Source organism: Natrix helvetica (assembly GCF_964273705.1).
Source record: "Natrix helvetica genome assembly, chromosome: 3".
In the NCBI taxonomy this organism is placed as follows: domain Eukaryota; kingdom Metazoa; phylum Chordata; class Lepidosauria; order Squamata; family Natricidae; genus Natrix; species Natrix helvetica.
In genome coordinates this window covers 32,307,737-32,328,063 of record NC_138549.1, presented here as the reverse complement: position 1 = coordinate 32,328,063, position 20,327 = coordinate 32,307,737, and the positions used below count along the sequence as shown (strand labels likewise).

The window sequence follows — 20,327 nt, the reverse complement described above, 5'->3', positions numbered from 1 at the left end:
AGAATTGGCTTTGTCCTACATTTCCATATTAATCAAAAGCCTTAGATAAAAATGGTAATTTCTGAACAGGTTCATGTTGGAAAAGGCAGTCTACTGCGAACTCAACGTGCTGGGATTTTACCAGTAAGAGCATGTATTTTGAATTTATGACCCCAAACAAATTAGAAGCTAGTATAATTAATGACTCACTGGAGAAGAGCCTAATGCTGGGAAAGATTGAGGGCAAAAGAAGAAGGGGACTGACAGAGAATGAAGTGGCTGGATGGAGTCACTGAAGCAGTAGGTGTGAGGTTAAATGGACTCCAGAGGATGGTAGAGGACAGGAAGGCCTGGAGAAACATTGTCTATGGGGTCGCAATGAGTCAGACACAACTTCACAACTAACAACAACAACATAATGAATATAAGAGCAGTGCAAAGTCCATATTCTATGTGAAGCTTTTAGTGTCTTCTGTAGACCTCAAAGCTTTTGTTGTAGGAAACCATGGCCCCTTTATGACTTCTGGACTTCAACTCCCACAATTCCTGAGCCAACCAGAGATACAATACAATGCAGCAAAGATACAATAAGTTATAGAGAAGTAAAAGTCACTATTTTGCCAAGACCGCTAAGCACCCAGGAGCACAATATTTTGAAAATGTTCCAATTAGCCTAGATCTAATTCCTAACTATTGTTGTTTTAAGTTTTATATATATTGCTCTGCTGGTGTGTGTGTAGAGACACACACACACACACACACACACACACACACAGAGAGATCCTATATACTTCAGTGTTTTGTACACATCCCCAGTGTCCTTGAAAAAAGTTTGTTTAATAAATCCACTCTCTCAACATTCCTTAAACAACTACTGAAACTTCTTATCGGTTATCTGCTGAATATGAATTAGCCTTGGCTAGCCTGTTTACATTCTGATTTAGTAAACAGTGAGTTTTCCCAGCATACTGAAATGGAAGACTTGTCCTTTCAAAAATTTTAAAATGGAGCAAATTATTGCTTTTGCAACATGACATATCATTCAGTGGTGGGTTTCAAAAAAAATTGCTACTGGTTTTGTGGGCATGCTTGGTGGGCGTGGCTTGGTGGGCGTTACAGGGGAAGGATACTGTACAATCTTCATTCCCACCCCACTCCATGGGAAGGTTACTGCAAAATCCCTATTTCCTCCTAATCAGCTGGGTCTTTGGAGGCAGCGAATAGATGGGGGCGGGGCCAGTCAGAGGTGGCATTTACCAGTTCTCCAAACTGCTCAAAATTTCCGCTACTGGTTCTCCAGAACTGGTCAGAACCTGCTGAAAAACACCTCTGATATCATTGGTATAAGCAACATATTACAGCAAAAGCCTGGCAGCTGTTCTCAGCATTGTTATTTTGAGCATTATTTGCAGCAAAGTAGAATCAGTTTGGTCTAGTGGCTAAGGCAAAGACGGGATACAAAGCAGGAGACCATGAGTTCAAGTCCCACTCTAGCCGTTAAAAGTCAGCTGAGCTGGGTGACTTTGGGCCAGTGGCTCTCAGCCTAATCTGCCTCACAAGGTTGTTGTTGCAGGGAACATAGGAGGAGGAAGCTGTGTTAGATATGTTCAGTGCCTTGAGCTAGCTATAAAAATAATGAAGACAGGATACAAATAAATACATAAAATGCAATGGTTTGACTTTAAGCTTATGATCATGTTCCATTTAAAGCCTTCCATGAATAACAAGATATTAATGAAACATTTCCAAGAGTTCATCTCTTACAATGTTTATGAGGATACATTTATTTTAAACTAGCCGATAACCTGGCGTTGCCTGGGTATTTATAAAGGCGAAAATGTCCAGACCAATTGTAATTTCTAATGTTGGATTTTCTCCCTTACCAGAGGGAGCCCCCATGTGGAGTACTGTGAAGCTGTTACCATGGCAATTCCACTCTGCTGTACAGTAGAAGTCATTTTACAGCAGTACAGTAGAAGCAGTGGTGAAATTCAATTTTTTTTTCTATCGGGTTCTGTGGGTGTGGCTTAGTGGGGTCCTGTGACTGAGTGGGCATGGCCAACTTGATGTCACTCATGGTCACACCCACTCAATCACATGCAGCCACCACCACCAAGCCACCCCCACAGAACCCGGTAGGAAAAAATGTGTGTGTGAGTCCATTCACAGCGGAGCTGCTGCTCCCTTTATGGTCCCACCGGCCCCCTCCCTCCCAGAGGTCACGATACCTTAAAGGGACAGGCTGCAGCAACTCTGCTGTGAATGGAGAGAAAAACGTTCGGATTGTCTCTGCCACAGAATTCAACATTAACTGCAGCAGAGACAATCCAAACATTTATTCCTGCATTCACAGCAGAGCTGCTGCAGCTTGTCCCTTTAAGATAGTCCCTGGGAGGGAGGGGGCTGGGCTGGCATGCTGTGAATGGAGGGAGAAACATTTGGATTGACACTGCTGCATTTAACATTGAATTCTGTGACAGAGACAATCTGAACGTTGCTCCCACCATTCACAGTAGAGCTACTGCTCCCTTTATTGTCCCCACCCAGCCCCCTCTCTCCCAGGAACTGCCTTAAAGGAACAGGCTGCAGCAGCTCTACTGTGAACGGAGTGAGAAACATTCACATTGTCTCTGTCACAGAATTCAATGTTAAATGCAGCAGAGACAATCCAAACGTTTCTCCCTCCATTCACAGCAGAGCTGCTGCTCCCTTTATGCCCTCCTGGCCCTCTTCCTCTCAGGGACTATCTTAAAGGGGCAGGCTGCAGCAGCTCTGCTGTGAATGGAGGGAGAAACGTTCAGATTGTTTCTGCTGCATTTAATGTTGAATTCTGTGGCAGAGACAATCTGAATGCTTCCCCCTCCATTTACAGTGGAGCTGCTGCTCCCTTTATGGTCCCCCAAGCTCCCTCCCTCCCTGGGTCTACCTTAAAGGAACAGGCTGCAGCAGCTCTGCTGTGAATGGAGGGGGAACAGTTCAGATTGGGTGGGCAGGTCGAGTGGCCGGAAGGGCCAAGCAAGTGGCCAGAAAAGGTGAGCGGCAACAGGATGACTAGGCGGGCATGGGCAGGGCCACCAGGGATTTTTGCCACTGGTTCAGAGAACTGAATGCCAATCATGCCTGTCTGTTCGGCTGAACCGGGCCGAACCAGAAAGATTTCACCGCTGAGTAGAAGCCATTTAAAGGCACATCTTAACAGAACACACACTCGGAGAGTTCCGGTTCCGGCGGCGGCGGCGACGGGCAGCTCTTTGCCCGCTCCGGCTCCCCGGTGGGCTTCCCCACTCCTTGGGGGGCACAGGACACCCCGCAGAGGGGTCCTGCCGGAGGGGCGGCATCGCGGAGGTCTCCTGCAGCGGCGGCAGCCGGCGGGGGCTCTCTCGCGCGCCCAAGGCACCGGGGAGCAAGCTCGGAGGGCGCATCGCGTTTCCACGCCTCGCGCCTCGCTACAAGCCGACTGGAGAATGCTACAATTGAAGGAAGCAGCTGCGGTGCGGTGAGGTTGCCTCTCTCTTCATCCCTTACTTTGCATGAAGATTTGATTCAGCTTTTAAAACTTTAAAACAACTTTCGGAGCATTTTGGAGGTGCGGCTGGAGGGAGGGGGGTTTCCCCCCCCCCTTGGACAAGCGGCAAGAAACAATTTTGCTCTCAGCCCCCGGGGAAGGAGGAGGGGGGAGAGCCAACGAATGAAGCCTCACTTAGGCTGAGATGATTTTCTTTTCAATTTAATTTTACATATTACAATGATTTGAGGACTTTTGGAACTTTCTAAAACTTTGTTACGCCTCTGTGCCCAAAACTGGCAGGGCAAGATGGCACACTTCCGTTGTCTTTATGAACTCTGAAACCTGACTCCACCTTTAAAATTCAGGCTTCCGGTCTTTGTCTCCGTGTCTCCCAGAGGAACCTCTTGTGGATTGGTATTTTTTTAACCTTCTAGGGGAAATTTTCTATCTATTGCCAGACTTATTGGAGAGATTCTCTTCTGCCTGGTTATTCTGCTCCCGGATTCACCTGGCTACCCTTCTTTTCTAATTGCTTACTTCATATTTGGACTGAACTTTTAATGTTATAAAGGATGGCATCTAAAAGACCCCCTCCTGGAAAACCTGGCATTGCCACTTCTGCTCCAACATCCGCAACATCCAGTCCAGCCACACAGTCAAAGATAACAGAACTGATGCAACATAAGACTACAGAGATGGACTTTCAACAAATGCTCCAACAAATTCTACAGGGCCAGGAGGAAATCAAGAAACAGTTAAGGGAAATGAAAGATGAAATTAAAGAAAATCAAGCCCAAATATATAAGAACTCACAAAGACTGAATCTTGTGGAAGGGGGGGTGGAGGAGGTGAGGGGGGGGGTGGAAGCCGTGCAGAAAGGGAACAAAGATCTTGACATCCAACAGATGAAATTAGAATTTGAGAGAATGTCCTATTATCTTAGATTTCAAAATGTTATAGAAGAAGATGGGGAAAATATAAGGGACATCATGACAAACATTCTGGCTGACTATACACACAAAGAAAAACAACAGATGGGGTGGGATATAGATCTGGTTTATAGAGTGAACTCAGCTTATGCTAGAACACACAATTTACCCAGGGAGGTTCACATTAAATTCCTTAGAAAAATCACAAGAGATGAAATTCTGGGTGTACAAAGGGGGCAAGCATTGACATATCATGATATGGAGATAACCATTCTGAAGCAGATCCCTAAGAAGATTAGAGAAAAAAGAAAAAATTATTCGCAATTAGCGAATAAATTATACCAGAAAGGGGTGTGGTTTAGATGGTTGATGCCTGAAGGTATGCTGATATTCTGGGAGGAGACAAGAATCAGAATTAATTCACCCATAGAGGCGCAGGCCTTTATGGAAAAAAATAAAACACTCCTAGAGAAACCACCAGACACTACAACGGACACGCAGGACACGGGAGGGGCCAGAGCTCTGCCAGTGGAGGGAGATGGGGCAATAGCAAGAAGACTCAGATCACAGAAATAAATATGAAAATCATATTATTATAAATTGACCGAAAGTGAAAATGGAATTATATTTGGATTTTATATTGTAATGTTTAATTTGATTGAATTTAATAATAGAACTAATATGCTGATTATAATCAATTATATACTAATGCATTATATATAAATGTACGCTATGGGTATGGAGGGAGGGGGGCCTCACACACTTTGCAACTGCCAAAATTTGTATACCTGTCCATTTACCCTTTTCCCTATAAATTTTGAAAAACCAATAAAATTTTATCACAAAAAAAAAAAAAAAAACAGAACACACACTCTGAGGGGTGTTAGGGGTATCATACCCCACAGTATTTTTCTCCAGAGAGTAAGTCATGTGTGTACCAAGTTTGGTTGAAATTGCTCAAAGCGTTTCAGAGTTATGCTGGAACATATATACACACACACGGCCATATATATATATATATATATATATATATATATATATATATATATACACATACATACATACATACATACATACATATATATATATATATACACATACATACATACATACATACATACATACATACATATATATATATATATATATATTACATTCATTTAAAAATCCCTTGCATGTCATAGAATAAACTGTTGGAATCTTTTTCTCTGCTTAATTGTAAGACGGGGAGATTCTCTAGAGAAAATTGCAGAGCTCTATTTAATTATGCTCTATTTACAAAATCATTATTGGCTAATATAATTGCATAAATGACATAGATTATGTAGCATGCTTCAGTTGGGTTGTGACAGGCCTGACACAAATTACAGTATGTAGTTTGCCTGGTGACATAGTATCTGTGACCTAATAATTTGAATACCTGTGCATGATATATGACAGTTTTCTCAAATATGTACTCAGAATATGATTGATGGAGGCAAACACAATGAACTTGCAGACTTCTTTGTGTTCATGATTATTTTTCCAATGTGTTCCCTTTTAGCTCACTTTTGGATGCATAGAAAAAAAGAAGTATGTTTTAAGCCAAGTCCTAAACATTGTGTTCATAATCATGGATTGGTTTTCCTGATAAGCAGACGTAGAAAGAAGATGTACAATATGATTTTGTTAAATCTCGCACTGAGGAGACTGAGGCGGCTGTTAGTTCAACACGTTTATTGTTTTTAACAGGCTGACAGGAACGAACAGAACACGAGCCGTCTGACAGCTATTTATACTCGCAGCTGTCAGACGGCTAACCAATAGAATTCAACCAATTCTCCCGCCGGCTGGAGCGCGCGCCTGGACCAATCAGAGGGCTTCCCTGAACGCCCTCTGCTGGCCAGACTCATCAATGTACAACAGATTTTATCCATGTCCACTCAGATATAAATCTGCTATACACAGTGGGACTCTGCTGGCCAGGCTCATCAATATACAACACCCCTTTCCCCCAGATCGCGCATGCATAATCTTCGAGATAACCGGGGCGTCTGCGCACGCGCTGCGAACGCCTCGGCAAAGATGGCGCATTGTCCGAGGTGGAAGGAGTGTCGGCTCCGCCTTCGTGACGAACAGTCAGTGGAGTGGCTCTGGCAGGCCCAACCCCCTGCAAGGAACCCAACGGAACAGGTAAGGTAGCCAGCGCACCGGGGATGGATTGCGCGGACTTGGAGACAGGTTTTTTTGCATGGTCGGGCCAGCAGGCGGCGTTGCTAGGGCCTGGTTGTTTTGGTCCGGTGTTTGCGCTCGCCGGTTCTTCTGTAGGTCGCCGCCGCAGCAGGTCTACATGCCGCCGCCAATATCTCCCATCGTGGACGAGGACCCTGTAAGAACAGGGCCCTGTTACATCGGCAATTTGCCCCGGCACCCATTTCAGCTCCCCTGCAAAATTGCGAGCGAATACACCCTCCCCCACCAGAAAGGCCCTCGGGGGTGCAGAAGGAGACAAGGGAGGGGGAGAATAGAGGGGGTGAAAGCGGTCTAAAGTAGACCTGAGGCGGCGGCCCATTAATAGTTCTGAGGGAGCTTTGCCGGTGGAGGGGCAAGGAGTAGAGTGTTGGGAACGGAGGTATGTGTGAATTCGAGTGGGCCAAGGGAGGGCTGACATACGGGCAAAAGCGTCTTTGGCAGATCGTACCGCACGTTCTGCCAGGCCATTGCTGGCCGGGTGGTAGGGGGCGACTGGGGCGTGGCGAATACCTAGTGAAGCAAGGAAGGATTTGAATTCAGCAGAGGAGAATTGGGGCCATCAGAAACGATAACATCGGGCAGCCCGTGTGTCGTAAAGAGCGAATCAAGAACGCGGATAGTGGCCGTGGAGGTGGAGCTGGTCATTGGGAAAAGTTCCACCCATTTTGACCAAGCGTCCACTACGACGAGGAAAGAATGACCGTCAAGAGGACCAATGAAGTCGATATGTAATCGACTCCATGGGGCCATTGGCTGTTCCCACTCCCTGGGTGGAGAGATGGGAAGTGCCGCTTGCACGCGCTGGCAGGAAGCGCATCATTGGATGTAGGAGGCGATGTCTGCGTCCATGGACGGCCACCAGACATATCCACGGCCGAGGCCCTTCATACGGACGATGCCTGGGTGGCCGTCATGGAGGCGAGACAGCACTGCGCTGTGCAGGGAGGTGGGAATGACTACTCGGGATCCCCATAGAAGGCAATCCTGAAGAACGGAGAGTTCTAAACGGCGGCGGAAGAATGGAAGCATAAGGGGATCTGTGGCACATGCTGACCAACCTCGGGTTACGGCGGCCATAGCGCGGGAGATTAAGGGGTCGGTGCGGGAAGCCTGCGCAATGTCCGAAACGGACATTGGAAGGCTAAGGTCAGTAAGGAGACATATGGAGTGGGTAGGAGCTGGGTCAGTGATTGGAAGAAGAAGTGGGCAACGACTTAAGGCGTCTGCGTGAGCGATGTGACCGCCGGGCTTGTAAGAAAGGGAGTAGGAGTAGGAGGATAGGAATTCTACCCAGCGGGACATGCGTGGGGACAAAATAGGAGGGGTGGGGCGGTCACCGGCAATGATGCCGAGAAGGGGCTTATGATCTGTCACTAGGGAGAAGGGGCGGCCGTAGAGATAATGGTGAAACCGTTTTACTCCCGCAACGGCGGCCAGTGCCTCCTTATCAAGCTGGCTGTAATTTCACTCAGGCTTTGATAAGGTGCGGGAGTAAAAGGCGATGGGAAGTTCTGAGCCATCAGGGAAAGAGTGACTAAGGACAGCCCCAACCCCAAAGGTGGAGGCGTCACACACCAAGACAAGAGGAAGAGTCTCATCGTATTGGGCGAGGACCGGAGGGGCAGTAAGCGAGCGTTTGACAGCCGCGAGCGCCTGCGCCTCGCGGCTTGTCCAATTCCACGGTGTCGTAGAGTCAAGGAGGCGGTGGAGAGGTTCTGCCAGGGATGCTTTGTGGGGGATAAAGGATGAATAAAAGTTTAGGAGACCTAAAAAGGCTTGCAGCTCAGTTTTGTTAGTAGGGGGGGAGCAGATAGAATAGCATCGAGTTTGTCGGGATCGGGGTGAATACTGGCGGCATCAATGCGGTACCCCAGAAACATGACAGCAGGGACACCTAATTTGCATTTAGCTGCTTTCAGGTGCAGGCCAGCAGCGCGGAAACGCTGTAGGACTGCGCGCAATGTTTTAATGAGTTCCACTGTGTCTGGGGCTGCGATTAAAACGTCATCAAAATATGGGGTGACCCCGGGAATGCCATGGAGCAAACGCTCCATTAAGCCTTGGAAAATTCCCGGGGCGACACTAATTCCGAACTGCAAGCGGCGGCATTTGAATGCGCCGTGGTGGGTTACTATAGTCTGCGCAAGCGCGGTGGGCTCGTCCACGGGCAGCTGCTGGTACGCCTGCGCAAGATCTAATTTGGCAAAAATTCGGCCCTTGTCCAGTGAGTGCAATACATGTTGCACCACTGGGACAGGGTATGGGTGCGATTGCAAGGCCTTGTTCAAAGTTGACTTAAAGTCCGCGCAGATCCTTATGGATCCGTCGGACTTCAAGGGAACCACGATCGGCGTTTCCCATGGGGAGAAGTCAACAGGTTCGAGAATGCCTTGCCTGATTAGCTTATCTAGCTCCGCGTCCACTTTGGCTTTAAGAGCGAGTGGCAACCGGCGAGCTTTGAGGCGTATGGGAGCGATGGAGGGTCGAGGTTGAGAGATATGGGGGAGCCTGTGTAACAGCTGAGGGAGGAGTCAAAAACGTCAGAAAATTCGGTTAGGAGAGAGGAGAGGGAAGTAGCGGAGGGCAGAGGAGAGGGGGATAGAGAATGGACCCCAGAGATAGACAGACCTAGTGCCCTGAACCAATCTAATCCTAATAAGGAAGATAGTGGATTTTTAACAATTAATAGGGGTAATATGGCATTATGGGAACCGTAGGTGATGTTAAAGTTCCCACAGCCTAATAAGTCAATGGGATTTCCCTGGTAGTCTCGAAGACGACAGTCTGGGGAATTTAGGCATTTGCGGCGGAAAGCTGGTAGTAAGGAGTGGAAGGTGTCCCAGGACATGATGGATCGGGCTGATCCTGTGTCCACTTCCATAGAGGTCGGGACTCCCTCAATGAAGATGGGTAGGTGCAGCTTACCTCAGCCCTCCATAGAGGAAGAGGCCGAGTCAACCAGCCATTCTGGGAAAGCTGCGGCAGGGTCACCAACGGAGAGGGAATTCTGGCGTCGAGCTGGCAAGCGAGCTGGATTGCGGGGCTGCTGAGGTACTTGTTGTTGAGTGCGACGGTCAGGCGGCGTGGAGCGGCAGACAGCAGCGAGGTGACCCTTGTTGCCGCATTGATGGCAGAGGGCTGCGCGGAAACGGCATTGTGAGCGGAGGTGGTGGCCGCCACAGCTGAGGCAGGGACGGCCGTCCCTCATAGAGAGTGATTGAAGACGATCAATTGTCTGCTCGACATCGGTACGGAAGGAGGTAGCCGCAGATGGAGCGTAGTTGGAAGGCGCCGCATAGGGCGAGGGCGGCGCGTAGGCGGCGTGTGGATGTTGATTGAGGTGGCTGAAATCCGGGGTGGATTGATCAGCCATTTCATAAGCCCTGGCGTCATTGACCGCAATTTTTAAAGTGAGCTCAGGCCGAGCTAATATGCGGCGATGGAGCTTGACGTCGCGGAGGCCGTAGATAAATTGTTCGAGGTCGCTGAATTCACACTGAATAGCTTCCGCGCAGAGGGCGGCAACATACTGGGCGATCGTTTGTCCTTCCTTTTGGATGCAGCGACGGAAGTATTGCTGCCGGGCAAAGCGAGATGGCGTGGGCTCGTAATGATGCTTAAGTCGGAGGAGCAGCTCATCCCACGGCAGCGTGTGGGCTGGATCAGGCGGAGCAAGGGCTCTTGCTGTGGCAAACATCTCCGGCCCGCAGTAGTTTAAGAAGATGCCTCATTTACGGTCGAGGGAGAGGCTGGTGAGGTCATGGGCTATCAGAAAGCATTCGAAGCGTTCGAGGAACGCTTCCCAAGCCTCAGCCTCTGGCCGGAACGGCGAGAAAACGGCATTGGTGGCCATTGGAGGCACTACGTGAGGATCCGTGTCGCCCGTCCTCGTCGCCAGTGTTAAATCTCGCACTGAGGAGACTGAGGCGGCTGTTAGTTCAACACGTTTATTGTTTTTAACAGGCTGACAGGAACGAGCAGAACACGAGCCGTCTGACAGCTATTTATACTCGCAGCTGTCAGACGGCTAACCAATAGAATTCAACCAATTCTCCTGCCGGCTGGAGCGCGTGCCTGGACCAATCAGAGGGCTCACTGAACGCCCTCTGCTGGCCAGGCTCATCAATATACAACAGATTTTATCCATGTCCACTCAGATATAAATCTGCTATACACAGTGGGACTTACTTTTTAGTAAGTATATTGTCATTAATGGAGCTTCTTTTCCATTAACTGGATATATACTTGCATTCTCAACGGACTGGATCAAATTAGGCCATACTTGGAAGCGTATTTAAACTGTCGAGTTTATTAATCAGAATTAATTAATAACTTTCTGAATTTAATACAACCGGTCCTCATTATTTGCAGATTCTGTACTTGTAAATTCAAGTACTCACTAATATTTATTTGTATGAAAAAATCCATACTTGCAGTTTTTTTGCAGTCATTCATGGACACGCAGAGTGATAAAAACTTTGAATTCCCAGCTGATATTTTAGTATTTAGTATTCATTAATTCAGTGTTCACCACAACTTTGCACATAACTAAAGCAAATAATGGGAGTTGACTGTACACCTAAGCCAGTGGTGGGTTTCAAATTTTTTAGAACCTCTTCTGTAGGTGTGGCCTGCTTAGTGGGAGTGGCTTGCCAGCCATGGACTGGGTGGGAGTGGCTTACTGGCCATGTGACTGGGTGGGTGTGGCTTGCCGGCCATGTGACCAAGTGGGAGTGGCTTGGCATTCATGTGACTGGGTGGGTGTGGCCAACTTATAAAATGTGGTGAAACTCACTTAACAATGCTCTTGCTTAGCAACCAAAATGTTGGTTCAGAAACTCTGGTATTTGAAGCACGCAAGTCTTAAAGCTGTCAAGTTACAAGACCCTTGCACCACTAAACCTTTAGAAAAAAAACCCCAGGGGTGTTCAAATTTGACAGCTTTAAGAGTTGTGGACTTCAACTCCCAGAATTCCTCTTCTCGCTCTTCATCTTGATATGCGGACAGGCGGGGGGAGGGAGCTGGAACCGGTTTTAAACGGCACTGTAGATTTGTGGAACCTCTTCTATAGAAGAGGTTAGAACTGGCAGGAACCCACCCCTGATCTAAGCTAGATATCATTAATTGGAACCAGACTGAGATACAATCGAACAGTTTTACAGGGAGTCGTTGACTTATGACCAGAATTTCCATTGGCAAACAATGCAGTTCTTAAGTGAGTTGTATCCTGTTATATTCCTTTTTTTGCCATGGTTGTTAAGCAAATCACTACAGTTGTTAAGTGAATTATGTCATTGAGCAAATCAAGCTTCCCCCATTGATTTGCTTGTTGGAAGCCAGCTGGGAAGATTGCAAATAGTGATCACATTGATCCGAGGGTGCTGGCTGGGGAATTCTGGGAGTTGAAGTCCACAAGTCTTAAAGTTCTCAAGTTTGGACACCCCTGATTTAGATACATGCCAGTTGCGAAATGCCCAAATTTTGATCACATGACCATGGGAATGTTGAGGTGGTCATAAGTGCGAGGACCAGTTGTAAGTCCTTTTTTTTCACTGCCGTTGTAACTTAAAAAAACATTGGTTTTTCAAATGCTTGTAAGTTGAGGACTACCTGTATATTCTCCATCTCTCTATAAGTAAATACTACAAGTTTTGTAGCATATTAAAGTTGGACCCATTTTGATGGCACATTCTACATGTAGATGTAGATTTGCCCATCTTTAATATGCTACAAGTTTATTTGGCAACACTCTTCCTCTGTTGGGAAAAAATAGCTATCATACAGTCTGTGATATTGTAACTACATTTCAAATCCATGATTGTCTCATGTCTTGTTGAAGTATTGTTTTACATTGAATTAATAATTATTCAGACAGTAGTGATTTTACAAATATTTTGATAGGCTAGAAGTAGATTAAGGTGGAAATAGCTCCTCTATTATTATCTTCATATATCACACATGTGCTACTTGCTACTTAAAGTATTATTTAATTTACAATATAAAATATGTATATTGTAACTTGTTTACAAAGAGAACTCTAAGAGTTCTTGCATTCTGTTTAGCAAAACAATCAAATCAATAATGCCCTTTCCATTTTTGATGAAGGTCATTCTTCAGTGTGGTATCTCCAATGGAGTCGTTACTATAATAAGAATGTAATATCGAGCCAGAAAGTCTGGTGTTGACATTTACTCCAGCCTTATAAGGAATATGGCAGACATATGAGAAGTATTTCATGGCAAGCTTCACCTAGATTAATCAAGGTTTTAATTATAGCACTAAATGAAATGTTCAGTTCATTCATTGTCTCAATATTGTCTCAAATGCAGCTTAATACTCTAAAAGCTTCTGATTAAAAGAAGTATTTTTGTGTATCCAACTTTCACTGTAGCATGAAAGTTTAAATTGCAGCTCAGTGAACTGAGTGAATTAAATCAATGAACTGAAATGAGTTCTGTCAAATTCCTAGTATCATGTGCCTCGTCTTATGCATTGATTCCTAAGCAAAATTGTAATAGAATGATGTGAAATGTTAAATATACACAAGAACTGAAACAGAAAAAAACTATTATTCATGATACCTTCTCATTTTTTCCTGTAGTATTTAAAGGGATTTTGATATTGTTTTGATTTATTATTGAAATAATTCTATGGCTGAGTTCACCTATAGTATTAAATCTGGATTTTTCATTATATGACCAGATTCACACAGAATGTTACACTATAATTTCAAGGATCACAAGCTGAAAACAAGCAACCCATCTTATAGTTAAACGTCCTATAAGCTGAAAATAAATACATAACATTAGCCTATAGTAGAGCATTTGGTATAAATCAGCCCAATATGAAGTTTAAGCTGATTTTGTGTCAAGTTCGGGAATTTGAAGTACAGTCTATGATTACTACAACATACGGTTCCCAAACGTATCTATTTAATAGAAAATGTTCCTGAAAGGGAAAAAATTAGATCCAGGAAACTACAGACCTATCAGCCTAACCTCAATACCAGGAAAGATTCTGGAAAAAATAATCAAGCAACGAATTTGCGAACACCTAGAAGCAAACAAAGTAATAGCCAAAAGCCAACATGGATTTGTCAAAAACAGATCATGCCAGACTAATCTTATTGCATTCTTTGATAATGTGACAAAATTAGTGGACCAGAGGAATGCCGTTGATATAGTTTACTTGGACTTCAGTAAGGCTTTTGATAAGGTAGACCATAACCTACTACTAGATAAAGTAGAAGAATGTGGGTTAGACAGCATCACCACCAGATGGATTGGTAACTGGCTGACCAACCGCACTCAACGTGTAGTTCTCAATGGAACTGCATCTACATGGAGGGAAGTATGCAGTGGAGTACCCCAAGGCTCTGTTTTAGGCCCAGTACTCTTCAACATCTTCATCAATGATTTGGATGAGGGAATAAATGGGGAACTCATCAAATTTGCAGATGATACCAAGCTGGCAGGAATAGCCAACACTCCAGAAGATAGGCTTAAGATACAGAAGGATCTTGACAAACTTGAACATTGGGCACTATCTAATAAAATGAAATTCAATGGTGAAAAGAGTAAGGTTCTACATTTAGGCAACAAAAACGGAATGCACAGGTACAGTATAGGTGATACCTTACTCAGTAGTAGTAACTGTGAAAGGGATCTTGGAGTCCTAGTGGACAACCATTTAAATATGAGCCAGCAGTGTGCAGCAGCTGCCAAAAAAGCCAACACAGTTCTAGGCTGCATCAACAGAGGGATAGAATCAAGATCACGTGAAGTGTTAATACCACTTTATAATGCCTTGGTAAGGCCACACTTGGAATACTGCATTCAGTTCTGGTCGCCACGATGTAAAAAAGATGTGGAGACTCTAGAAAGAGTGCAGAGAAGAGCAACAAAGATGATTAGGGGACTGGAGACTAAAACATATGAAGAACGGTTGCAGGAACTGGGTATGTTTAGCTTAAGAGAAAGAAGGACTAGGGGAGACATGATAGCATTATTCCAATATCTCAGAGGTTGCCACAAAGAAGAGGGAGTCAAACTATTCTCCAAAGCACCTGAGGGTAGAACAAGAAGCAATGGGTGGAAACTAATCAAGGAGAGAAGCAACTTAGAACTGAGGAGAAATTTCCTGACAGTGAGAACAATTAATCAGTGGAACAGCTTGCCTCCAGAAGTTGTGAATGCCCCAACACTGGAAGTCTTTAAGAAGATGTTGGATAGCTATTTGTCTGAAACGGTATAGGGTTTCCTGCCTAGGCAGGGGGTTGGACTAGAAGACCTCCAAGGTCCCTTCCAACTCTACTATTGTATTGTATTGTATTACATTCTAAGAAACGTTCACAACATGAATTTCAGAAACTGTCCAATGCTAGTTACAAGTTTTTAAAATGTGGGCCATGTAGTATAAATCATTTCCCTATTTGCTTGTGGAAAATATTGGCAATGATGAACATCTTTCATTTTTTAAACCAAAGGAAGTTGTCTTCTTTTGTTATTTGTTCTCCTCTGTCTGCCTGAAATGCTGAAGAGACAGGCACGAGTAGGTGACTAACAACATCTGAGGCTTTAGTTGCATGATTGCCATATTCTTAAATATTTTATCCTTTAATGGTAAAGGATGTGTGTATTACTATACAGCTGTGTAAAAAAATGCATACGTAAGCCATAGTTTTAAAAAGCTTTGCTGTTAAGAAATAAGAGTGAAATCTCTAAATTTCACTGCTCCCACAAGCTCTTCCAACTGTTTTCATGCTGCCTTCCGTTTAAAAAAACGTTAAGATGCATTGTTGGATAATTGCAATGTTGAAGGGGCACAATGCTTATTCAACATATTTTCCATACCAGTGTATCCAAATGTCACACCCATTAAATCAATCCTGGCTAAGCTTTCTTTCCTTATCCAAAACTGCTTTGACAGAAAATCCTTTTTACTGTTTAATGTAGGTTAAACAGTATACATTAATTTAAATATCCTGCTGTGATTGGTTAGTGGATTCATGTGTCAATACCCAAAGGAAAACCACTGTTACCCAATTTGAAGTAATTATCCAGGCGCCCTTCTGGTTTCCCGCATGCATGCTGGTCTTTGCGGGCACTGGAGCGCCAGAAAATAGCCCAAAAAACAGCCTAAAAATGCCCAAAAAACCCAGGCCATTTTTGGTCCATTTCTTGGGCTGAAAAAGGCTCAGAAAACAGCCCCCAAAACAGGCATGCACACGCCAGCCAGCTAGTCTTTGGGTTTCTGGTGCTCCAGTACACACAAAGACCAGCTGCCTGGCATGCATGCGCGTGCCAGAAACTGAAGACCAGCTGCGCACGCTGACCAGTTGGTCTTTGGGTTTCCGGCAGTTTGGCACATGTACATGCATGCATGCACATTCCAGTTTGGGCACTTGGTGCTGAAAAGGTTCACCATCAGTGACCTAAAGGCTGCAAGTTCTCTTTCTTAAGGAAGAGACATGTTTATTCAAGAAACAAGAATGGGAGTTTTTTTTAAGGCAAATTGCTTTTCAAGGGAATTCAGAACATGGGATGTGGTGGACTAAAAATATAAGGCCCTATTAAAACTGTTTGATTGTTTGTAATCTTCAGTTGGGCAAAAAGTGCATTATAGGACAACAGTTTTTGAATCAAGGCGAATGCACACAAATTCTGGGTCCTATTATTCCCATGGAACTTAAACGCGGCAAGGTTGCGGCTGCTTCCTCATCATTATGCTGCCGTGTTGCCATGATTTGCTGATTATGCACACCCCTTGGATAAATTTCCCCCACCTAAGCACCCTCCTTGAGCCTTCCTCACACCTTTGACCAGCGCCCACACTTTCACTGATGCCCTTTGCAGCCCCTCCTAGCGTTTCCCTTGTGCCCCCACCTCCACCTGGCAGCAGTCACTTACCTGTCTGCCAACCTGCTTGCAAGTTGCCTAGGACTTGGCAACTTCCTGTTTGCTTCTCCACTGACTTGGTTGTGAGAAGCTGGCAGAAAGTTGTATCACCTAACAACCATGGGATTCGGTTAACAACAGCAACCAGGACTGTAGTTGCACTTTATGACTGCATTGCTTTGCAAAAGGAAATTCCAGTCCCAACTGCCATCATAGCTTGAGGACTACCTGTATTCATGAAATTTCAAGTCCTACAGCAATTGGTGTGTAAACAATCAACCAGATATATACTGTATTTTAAGACGCACCTTTCCCCCCCCAAAAAAGAGGGTGAAAATTTTGGTGCATCTTATACACCAAATGTAGCCCCCCCCCCATCAGAGGCCAAAAATGCAATGTATGAAGGCACCGATGATCTGTAGCAATCCCTGCAGCCTGGAATAGCTGATTGGGTGTATTCCCCACCAATCAGCTGTGCTGAATCAGGCTGCAATAAGTACTGAAGCTAACCTGGCTGGTCAGAGTTTGCAGCAGCAATCACATTCAGAAAGCACAGTAGCTGGTTCAGCGGGATTCAAAATAATAATAATATACAATACAATACCAAAAGCAGGTTTTCCAAGGTAGCAGTAAATACAAACAACACACAAGCAGTTTCACTTTCAGTTCTCGGCTAAGCCAGGCTCCTTTCTGTCTCAGTGACGTGCGGTGAGGTTTATGGCTGGTGACGTCATCAGGAAGGCGGGGAATGGGACCACTTGTGCTGGAGGCTGAGGCTGCCTCAGCCTCCAGCACACGTGATCCCATTCCCCGCCTTCCTGAGCGTGCTCCGCCGGCTCGCGCTCCGCAGTCCTTGAAAGCGACTGGGGAATGACAAGAACCTTCCTGCCTCTGCTGGACTTCTCGCGCTCCTCGCGACTGCTTCGTTATCCGGGAGCGCCGACAACATTTCTGCCTCCGCAGCTCCCGGGCGGGACCTGATGGATGTAGCCACAGCGACGCCGAGGCGGTCTGGGCGGACGAAAGAGTGAGCGAAGCAGCCTGATCCTCGGTTGCTCGCCCGCCGGACTGCCTCGGCGCCATTCTGGCTACCTCTGTCCGGCCGCGCCCGGGAGCTGCAGAGGCAGAAATGTCAGCGCTCCCGGATGACGAAGCCACGAAAGCGACTGGGGAACGACCCAGTCGCTTTCGTGGCTTCATCATCCGGGAGCGCTGACAACATTTCTGCCTCCGCAGCTCCCGGGCACGGCCGGATGGATGTATATAATATTATAATATTATATATATAGATAGATAGATAGATAGATAGATAGATAGATGATAGATAGATAGATAGATAGATAGATGATAGATAGATAGATAGATAGATAGATAGATAGATAGATAGATAGATAGATGATAGATAGATAGATATAGATATAGATATAGTATATAATATTATATACTATTATTTCATGAAGAGAGATGAGGCTCTGCCTCCCTTGCCTCCCCTGACCGCACGTCCCTGTTCTGTCTCCTTGTTGCTCACATGGCAAATTTCAGAGTCCAAATAGCCCTCATTGGCTGACTTAGTTGCTATGCCTATTCAATGGCTGACCTTGTTACCATGTGTCAGCTGAATACCATGGATGCTGATAGGCAGAGGCAGATTTTTTTTCTTCTTATTTTCCTCCCCAAAAACTAAGGTGTGTCTTATACTCCAAAAAATATGGTAATATTCAGGTTTTATGGCCCTGTTGGGATAATAAAAAAATGAAGTAATATTTGGGTATTCTTTTTTCACACACACTCATAATCGTACTCCTTAAATTATTTTTTCACATCCCTGGCATTCCATTTTACTCAATTCTTCTATCTGTACCTCCTTTGTACTTTATGCTACCATCTGTATCTTTTTATGAGTTTCCGTATAATCTGAGTTATTCATGCCTAGAGTTAGGTCTGCTATAAAAATTTCCTTCCAACAACACGCTGTTCCTGCTGAAACATTCCCAACGCAAGTATCTTCCCACAAATACATTACAGTAAACAAAACTATTCCTATAGAAACGTAGCACAACCCAGTGACCCTTGTTAAAAGATACCATCAATAGGAAATGCCTGCTTCAAATCTCATCTAAAAGTTTATTAGAACAGAAATTCATTGGATAATCTTAGGACGATTATATGATGCTGGTAATGGTATTGCTGATGGTGGGTTTTTAAAATCTTCTGACTTGCAAAAGAGTTTCTTAGGAAAAGTGCCATAGTGTTATTCTTCTTGTTATTGTCATGAAAATGCTTCTTTCATATAAAAAGGCATCCTATGCAGATGATGTGGTCATGCATCTTGCCATATTTTTCGGAGTATAAAACGCACTGGAGTATAAGACATACCAAGATTTTGAAGAGGCAAATTTTAAAAAAAGTTTTTGCACTCTGCAGACCTCCCAAAAATTGTCCATTTTTCGCAAAAACGGGACTGTTTTTTGTCAAAAAAAGGGGCATGCACATCCTTTAGGAGGCTTGTAGAGTGCTCGGGGGGGGGGGCAAAAATGAGCAAAAAGTGACCTATTTTTCACTCATTTTTGCCCTCCTCTGCCCCGAGGAGCACTCTGGAAGCTTCCTAAAGGCTATGCATAGCTGTTTTTGCAAAGGGGTGGGGTTTCGGGAGGCAAAAAATGCTGTATTTAAGTGTATAAGATGCAGCCAGATTTTCATCCTCTTTTTGAGGGAAAAAGGTACGTCTTATACTCCAAAAAATACGGCAATTGTCCAATGTTGCTAAGGTGTTAAAGCAGAAAAGATCCAAACTATTCAACCTTAGATTCATGTGTTCTCTAGTCAATAGAAGATGGAGAATTTGCAAAGAGTAAAGCCAATTTTCCTAGATGTGGTTTTCCTAACACAGTATTTCCTTCTAATCTTTGCAAAGGCATTAGCAGTCCTGATATAAATATAAAGGCATGCCAGCATACTGGAGTAAGTTTTTCCACATTAAACAGTCAGTGACAACCAGCTTACATTTTTTTCTAATAGTATTGCCTTAATCAAACTCTTGCTAATAACAGTAAGTAGAAAAGATCATCTGGTCTCTGTAAGTTGCTCTTACTACCTTCCAATGGAATTTGCTGCTTGGTTCCTCTGACATCCCTAACTTCCCAGTGACATTCAAACTGTTCTGTAGCTGAACTTTTAACTTGAAGCTCTTCAAACTGCACACAGCTCGATCCAGTTCTTGGGAATTGTTCCTCTCCTTATTCCTACTTTCAGTGGTTTCTTCAGAGCTCTCTGCTCCAGTTCTTTTTCAAACAGTTGCAAATTAAGAATGGAGTTCGGAAGCAGAGGAGATTCCTGTGCAATCCCAGAGAATGAAGAAATATCCGACATTCCTCAAACTGCCCATGATAACTATGCAAACGAGGGCGAAAGAGCCGTGTCAAAGTTGCAGCGCAGGCATAGTGACGTAAAAGTATACAAAGAATTATGTGACTTCTATGCAAAATTGTGAGTTTACCTTCTCAATTGATCTGGGACCTGGGCTACTAGTGTTTCTTCAAGCATAGTCTTGGTTGATGTTCATGTGACTGAGTGATAAGGCATGACTCGATAACAAGATGTGTGGAGGTTTTGTAAATTAATCTGGGTATTGTGTGTACTGTATTATGTAATGTGTATTTGTTTCTGGTTCCAGAACTAACATCCTTATTGGACTCTTGATGTGCTCTTCGAGTGTATTACAAATATGAAGTGGCAATAGTCTGTTATTTCATATGTAGCCTGAAATACGTGTCTGCAATGAA

At 44.6% G+C, this 20,327-nt stretch overlaps 1 protein-coding gene across 6 annotated transcripts in view; it reads left to right on the top strand.

Moving 5' to 3' along the window:
* Positions 1-20,327, top strand: part of LIMS1 (LIM zinc finger domain containing 1) — a 99,367-nt gene that overhangs the window by 56,487 nt on the left and 22,553 nt on the right. Inside the window, exon 1 of one of the 6 annotated variants that reach the window (XM_081948948.1) lies at positions 19,743-20,031. The exons of 4 other annotated variants lie outside the window; for them this stretch is intronic. In XM_081948948.1, the coding sequence (XP_081805074.1) occupies positions 19,853-20,031 (179 nt within the window). In that variant the 5' untranslated portion in view covers positions 19,743-19,852. Of the gene's footprint in view, positions 1-19,742; positions 20,032-20,327 lie in introns of those variants that run through there. One more of the 6 variants, XM_081948949.1, reaches the window with a different exon arrangement.